This window comes from Chinchilla lanigera, unplaced genomic scaffold (assembly GCF_000276665.1).
Source record: "Chinchilla lanigera isolate Chin_1 unplaced genomic scaffold, ChiLan1.0 scaffold00014, whole genome shotgun sequence".
Lineage (NCBI taxonomy): Eukaryota > Metazoa > Chordata > Mammalia > Rodentia > Chinchillidae > Chinchilla > Chinchilla lanigera.
This window is the reverse complement of record NW_004955415.1, coordinates 26506780-26514018: the sequence shown is the minus strand read 5'-3', so window position 1 is coordinate 26514018 and position 7239 is coordinate 26506780. Positions and strand designations below refer to the sequence as shown.

Sequence of the window (7239 nt, the reverse complement as noted above, 5' to 3'; positions counted from 1 at the left end):
CTGAGCTAAATCCCTGGCTTTCCCTACCTTAGTTTTTATTTGTGTTTATTAATATGCAGAGAGGATTGCCTGTGTATCATCATCATCATCATCATCATCATCATCATTTTACTGGGGCGGGAGATTGGGCCCAGGGCTCCTGAGTGTTGGGCATCTAACATTACTTCATATATAACAAACTCGCACACACATTTTTAGCTAGCAAAGCATAAATGTAATTCTGCTGACCCAAACTCAGGAGAAAATTAAAGTACCTTAGTGGCTAAAAAAGAACCCGGAAGCTTTTCCTCTTAGTTATCAGTGAAGTTAGCATCTTGTCTCTTCAGCGTGTGCTCTTTTCACGGGTTGCTTTGGCTCGCCACCAATGCTGTCCTTAAGTGCGAAGGACGGACTTTATTTGGATACTAATTCATGAATGGAAGACTTCTTTTTATCTTTCGGGTTCACCCCAGAGGGTGGCGCTGTTGGTTCCAGGTGTGCGGTTTCCACGTTGCTGTTTGGTGCAGATTCCAAAATCGATCACTGCTAATCTGTCCCTCGCGGAGAAACAAATGAAGAAGCAAAAAGTTCCTATCCCAGTGCGCGAGCGCTGGGGCCGCCAGTGCATGTCGGGAGAGGGCGGGCGGGTTCCTTCCAGTGTCTGTGCCCGCAGACCGCCGCCCTGGACCAGGCGATTAAGAACGCCCACGAGTGTTACGACGACGAGATCCAGCTGTACAACGAGCAGATCGACAGCCTGCGGAGGGAGATCGAGGAAGCCGAGCGGACGCTGGAGAAGACGTCGTACGACTGCCGGCAGATGGCCGTGGCCCAGCAGACCCTGAAGAACGAGCTGGACCGCTATCAGCGCATCCTGGAGATCGAAGGCAACAGGTGCGGTCACCTGTGCCCCGCGTCCCGGTCGGGATCCCACAGCTCCCTGCTGTGGGCTGAGCGCGGTTCTGGGCAGTGGAGAGGTGGTGGGGAAGGCATACAAAATCCCTGACCTCGTGGAGCTCTAAGGGCCAGACAGAGACAGTGGATTTGGAGCCTAGGGGTGGGGGAGGGGGGTGATGGGCGGGTGCTTGAGACCCCACAGAGGGGGATCAGAGAGGGCCTCCCGAGAAGGCTGCCTTGTGCCCACTGGGCCCTGGGGACTCGGTCTGGCAGTGCTTGGCGGGATTGGTGCTGTCCCCTCTGGCCGGGTCCCTTGGCTGTAACAGCATTACTCCATCACGGAGCTATGACTTGGACCCCAGTTATTGAATTCCTTCCCTTGAGCTGATGTTGACATCCACGTCCACATGTCCTTGGAGAACAGGTGAGGTGGGGTTGTGCTCCTCTGGTTCAGCGCCTTCCTCCCCCATTTTTGGGGTTTGAGTTGAGAGCAGCCCCCTCCCCTGCAGAAACCCCAAGGGGCCATCTCTTCCCTGTGCCCAATCTCCGTGTGAGTGCTCCATTGTGCAGTGGGCAGAGCAGGGCTTTCTTTCCCTTCCCTAGGTACAGTCAGCCTGTTGTGGGCGGTTCCCCGTTACTTGTATGTCTCTGCACGCGCTTTACAAGCACATTTATGAAGTCGAGCCTCGAACTGCACTTAAATGTCCTTGTGCACATTTTTGCTGTGGGAGCAGAGTATCCCTGCAAGTTAACAGGCTTCTCCTGGGTGGGTTTGTTAGTGACTTCTGACAAGAACGGGAGGAGGAGGTCCTGAATACTCTACCCACTTGGGTATATTTTATTTCAATTGCTTTAACATTTTCCTATGTTAAAGGAAACTGATATTATTTTTTTAGTTAGTTAAATTAGTCTTTTTGAGGCAGGGTCTCATTATGCAGTCCAGGCTGTTCTTGAGCTCACTTTGTAGCCCAGGCTGGTCTCAAACTTGCACCGATCCTCCTGCCTCAGCCTCCCGAGTGCTGGGATTATAAGCATGCACTACCACGTGGGGGTATTTTTTAAAGCAAGTTGGAGTTACAGTATCCTTTTGGCCCTAAATATTTCAGCCTGGGTTGGCTGCTCTTTAATTAAAAAACAAAAACGACAACAAAAAAGCAGCAGGAAGCTCCTGTCCCACAGAGCAGTGACTCTTTACATTGTAAGTGTCCCTTGCAGGGTCCCCACAGCTATTCTGCAGTACAGGCCTCGAACTTGGAGGAATGATGTCCCTGTCCAGTGTGTAAGTGCCTATGTGCTCATCAGCTTGCAGTCAGATGCTGCTTTGATCCAGAGAGAGCCGCTTTTTGTTTTTTTTGGTACTGGAATTGAACTCATGACCTCAGGCTTGCCAGGCAAGCACTTATGCTGCAGAGCTACATCCCTGGCCCTAGAGAGAGCCTCTTTAGGCCGGGACTTAAAGGCTGTTTCTTTCTGCCAGGCTGAGCTCCGCCTTCATGGAGACTCCAGTCACCCTGTTCACCCCGAGCCACAGGACCGCGCTCAGCCTGGGACCCGGCGGGAAAGGTAACACTCCCCCGCCGCCACCGCTGCTTATTTCTCCTTGGAAAAAAAAAAAAAAACGGGAAAAGCCACGAGGGCTCGGTTCTGACCGACATTTACGTGCCTTCCGACCCATCTGGACATCAAATACTTTATGGGGGTCCCTTTCTCACTTCTCTGATCTGCTCCCTTGGCCACTCAATGACCAAGCCGAGAACTTTCGAAGGAGAAACGTGGCTAGGGGAACAGCCCACCTGGGGAATGCCGTCCCCGACCCGGGGCATTTAATTGGGAGGAGGTACCATTCTGTTTTTGCCTCCTGCTTCTTTACTGCAGGCCGGAATGGGCCCTGGATTGTATTCTGCCCTTATGAAATGCATTCGCTTTTGCATAGCTCAAGAATCCAGTGTCTGGTGCAGGCTAGATGCTCAGTTTTTATTCTTCCTCCCTTCCCTTCAAGACTGAGCAGAGGCTGGGTTTGCCTGCCTGGAGTTCAGCTACTTGAGAAGCTGAGGCAAGAAGGTTATTTGAGCTCAGGAGTACAGAGATGGTCTGAGCAATGTAGTGAGACCATTTAAAAAAAAAAAAAATCAAAGAACAAAATTGGAGTGGGGACAAGCTGTTTATAAAATGTGGCTTTGCCTCTGGTATCTGGTCTTTTTGGAATGGTTCACCCCTCCATGAGAGGTCTCTTGGATCTGGACAACACAGTGTTTTAGGAGAAAAGAAAAGGTGGTAACACTGATGCTCACAGGGCTTTTATTTTTATTTTTTTACTTTTATTGTAATTTATTTTTATTATGAGTTGGTAATTTATGGTTGTATAAATCTATGGGGCACAAAGTGACGTCACAATCTACAATCACGGTGGAATAATTAAATCGAGCTAGTTACCATGTTACTCTCCGCAGACACATGACATCTTTTGTGGTGAGAACATTTGAGATTCCACCGTGGGATCCCGTGACCTTTGCCTCCCTGTGCCTGGCTCGTTCACTTAGCTGGTGTTCTGCGATTCCATCCACATGTGTCACATGATGGCAGTTCCTTCTTGCAGAGGCTGCCTGGGTTCTGTCCTGTGTGTGCACTCCGCCTCTTTACCTGCGCATCAGCCGCTGGGCTCCGGGATTGATCTGTCCTGGCTGTTGTGGACAGAGTTGTGGTCACGCTGATTTCTGTGCTCTGGGTTCAGTGCCCACAGTGGGACTGCCCGATCTTATAGGGCCCCTGATCCCTGTTTCCCAGATAGCTCAGGGGTCTGTGCCCTGAGCGCAGAGTCAGAACATGGCTGGAAGGACAGCACTCTGCTGCCACACTCCCCAAGCCACTCCACAGGCAAGCAGCCCTACACAGTCTGCACTCTGAAGGGACCAAGCATGGCTTGGTGCTCTGCTGTCACTGTCCTGAAATGAATTTGGAGCAAGGGGCCTCACATTTTCCTTTTGCAGAGACCCTGGTGTCTTCGTTACTTTTCTCTTGTTGCTGAGACAAAATACCCAATGCCCAAAATTAAGGAAGGAAAGGTTTATTTAGCTCATAGTTTGTGGAGGTTCTGTCCATACTTGGCTGGCTCCAAGGCAGAGTGGCACATGGCAGAGGACAACCGTTCATGGCAGCGAAAGGTAGCAAAGCAATAAGAGCAAAATGGGAGAGCAACACGTCTCTTTTCCTCCCCTATACTGTAAGCAGGCTCCGCCCACCCAGGGGCGTGTAGCACTCACATCATCTCCATGCCCTCCTCCTGCACAGGCTCAGTCACTCATTTAACCTTCTAAACTTTTCAAATTGACATGATGAACAACATCCTAGAGCAGGAAGGGCGTGTCCTTTTCACCCTAGGATGTAGAACAGCTGAGTTACTTAGTTAAGCTTCTAGACTCCTCAAGTGGACATGATGTATCAACCATAACACCTGAATTCCATGGCTGGCCTGTGAGCACCCTTCTCCAAGACCAGCTGTCCTCTGAGGGGTCCCTCTCTGCAGCCCCTTCCTCTTTCTGGCTTCCTGACTGTTGCTGCCCTTTTGGGCTCCCCTGGTTGGCCCCATGGTGGGTCAGCCCATGCCAAGGGCTGGTGCTCTGCCTGTCTTAGTCCTGGGGTGCATGAGTCATTTTCCCATCTCTAGGACAAAATACCAGACACCCACAGTCTCAGTGAGTTCGGTCCCTGGTGGGCTGGCTCCACATCAGAAATGGCATGGTAGAAGGGCATGGTGGAGGAAAAGGTGCTCAACCCATGGCCACCATCAAGGAGAGAGAGAGAGACAGGGCAGAGAGAGAGAAAGCCGGGACTAGAACACACACTTGCAGGTCATACCCCAGGGACCAGCTCCAACCGGGCCCCACCTCCTCCCAGCACATTCAGCCACGACTCATCCACGGATGAATGGCGCGTGTGGTGCACCCACGATCCAATCTCCCTCCAAGTGCATGAGGCTTTTGGGGAACACTTTAGCTCCAAACCATGACGTGGGGGGACTGGTAGGAAGCGATGGAAAAGACCTTTAGGGTGAGAAGCTTCCAAAAGCACTGCGTGAGAGGTGCTAGAGAGCCTTGGAGATGAGGCAGGGTAAAATTTCTGCATGTTTTCTTCATCTTCTGGTTTTTCCTTTCAGCTAGAAATGTGAGGGGATGCATAAGCGTGTGGGCGGGGGTTCCTGTCGTTTCTGAGTTAGTAGCACCGCTTCTCCTGTTGGCGCAGGAGGAAGGGCTGCTGACCGAGGAGGGCCGTGTTTGTTCAGGTTGCTGGGATGAAGGTGGATGAGGGAGATACACTGTGGTGATTCCATGTCAAACCTGAGGCCATCTGAATGTGTCAGAGGCCAGGGCAGCTCTGTCGTCCTTCCTTTGAGGAGTCAGATGAAGGACCTTGTGGAGTGGGTTCCTGGGTTCGGTCTGCAGATCCAGATGCCCTCCATGAGCTCAAGAGGGGATAGGAGTGTTGCTCCCACTGAGGTCCTCCTGCAGGTCCCCCACCCTGTGTTTGCCCCACCCTGTGCTAGACACTTCTAGAGCCATCAGCATAGTTTTCAGCAAGTACATTTTCATTTTCTTTCATTGACAGTGACACTGGAGTTACTGCCTGTGCTTTTGTCTTTGTTTTTTTTGTCAGATCTCACCAGGGCTGTGCAGGACATTGCCGCAGCTAAACTGAGGCAAAGAGGCCTCCCCAAGAATGTTCCACGGAAGAAGGAGATCATGGCTCAGGACAAAGCAGATGAAACTCTGGACGATGTCCCGGCAAAAGATCTGGAAGACCCAAAGCCGGGGCAGGGGGTGACCAAAGAGAAGGCTGAATCCAAGTATGAGTCAGGGGGTGGAGAAGCAGACTCCCCAGCCCAGGAGGGGGGTCCGGAGGATGTGCCAGACGGGGGGCAGATAAGCAAAGCCTTCGGGAAACTACGCAAGATGGTCGAGGAGAGAGTGAAGGCCCACAAGGAGCCTGCGCCCGAGCCGCCCACTGACCTCTACACCAAAGGGCGCCACATACTGGTCACAGGGGACGCCGGCTACGTGGACCCCGGCTTCTCCTCCTCTTCCATCCCCACCAGAGGCAGGGTGGTGATTTCCATTGAGGATGGCTCCGTGCGTGGTGATGGCGGGGCGGAACCCACTCCTGAGCAGCCCACCTCACCTTCGGAGAACGGGCCGGGGGGCCCTCAGGGGGGCGAAGAGGAAGACACAGGAAGCCAGCAGTCTGCAGACAAGGGGAAAGAGATAAAAGCCCAGGAACCGAAAGGCCCTGGGGTGAAGGATCAGGGCCAGAAGGAAGAGGAGAGCCCTAGGAAACCCTGTCCTGTGATCATACCGGGTCCAGAGGAACCATCTGCACCCCCGCCTCCAGGGCCCCGGCCCACTCAGGGTGCAGCGGAGGGGAAGAGCAGCAGCCGGCCAGAAAGGAGCCTTCCCAGGGCCATGGCTTTTAAGAAGGTGGAAGTGGTGGAATCCATCGAGCAGATTTCAACGGAGAGCATTGAGACGTACGAGGAGACCTCGGTGGTTGTGGAGACCGTGATGGGGAAGATGAAGGCGAATAAGAAGTCAGAAGAGAAAGGCTCCTAGGATGGCTGGGCTCAGTGGGAGGATCTGTGGGCCGCTGTAGGGGATGCTTTGATATCCTAGGGCGCCTGGTAAGAGTGAGGTTCCCGTGTGGCTTCTACTGTAGATGACTCATTGGCGCTGTTGGGGAACCTGCATTAAAATGTTTTCTTTGCTTGCACTCTATGCCTTGTGTCATCCCTCAGGGCCATAGGAAAGCAGGGGTTGCCGTGCTCAGGACAAGGGTGCTGGCTCCTGTGGTCCCCAGCGGGTCCTCACACCCTTCTTCACGTGCACATTCCCTGTCAGGGCGTCTGGGTTTCTCGTGGAAAGATGCTCGTGATGACCTCGGCCCCTTTCAGTCCATTTCCACAGGAGTCCGTGCAGCACAGCTTGGGCTCCCCTGGAAGCTGGCACATGGTCAGATGCCAGGGTTCCTGTGGAACAGCAGGGAGAAGCGAGGCGCCAGATTGCTTCGCTCAGAGGACTGGGGAGCGTGTGCCTCAGGGTCACTCTGTGCTGGGCGGGTGGTGGGGCTTGGGTGTGGGGCTGCCAACTGCTGCCAGGAGTGGGAGGTGTGGTCTCAGGACCTCAGCAAGGCCCTCGGGTGCAGAAGTCCAGGTGGCAGCCTTTGGAAGTCGGCCTGGAAGTGTGTGGAAGGAGCAAGTCCGGGGGACCGAGGCAGGCAGGGTACAGCACCCTCTGCCCCCGTGTGGGCTGTGGGGTGCAACCTTACAGTTTTCTCACTCAGAGCATTGGTTCCAAAAGCAAACGTGAGTGTTGCTGC

At 53.3% G+C, this 7239-nt stretch overlaps 1 protein-coding gene across 2 annotated transcripts in view; it reads left to right on the top strand.

Moving 5' to 3' along the window:
- Nucleotides 1-6638, top strand: part of Bfsp1 (beaded filament structural protein 1, filensin) — a 28165-nt gene extending 21527 nt beyond the window's left edge. For both annotated transcript variants that reach the window (XM_005380906.2, XM_013512110.1), the window contains 3 exons: nucleotides 653-873; nucleotides 2354-2439; nucleotides 5527-6638. In XM_005380906.2, the coding sequence (XP_005380963.1) occupies nucleotides 653-873; nucleotides 2354-2439; nucleotides 5527-6476 (1257 nt within the window). In that variant the 3' untranslated portion in view covers nucleotides 6477-6638. The remainder of the gene's footprint in view (nucleotides 1-652; nucleotides 874-2353; nucleotides 2440-5526) is intronic.
- Nucleotides 6639-7239: the final 601 nt, after the last annotated feature.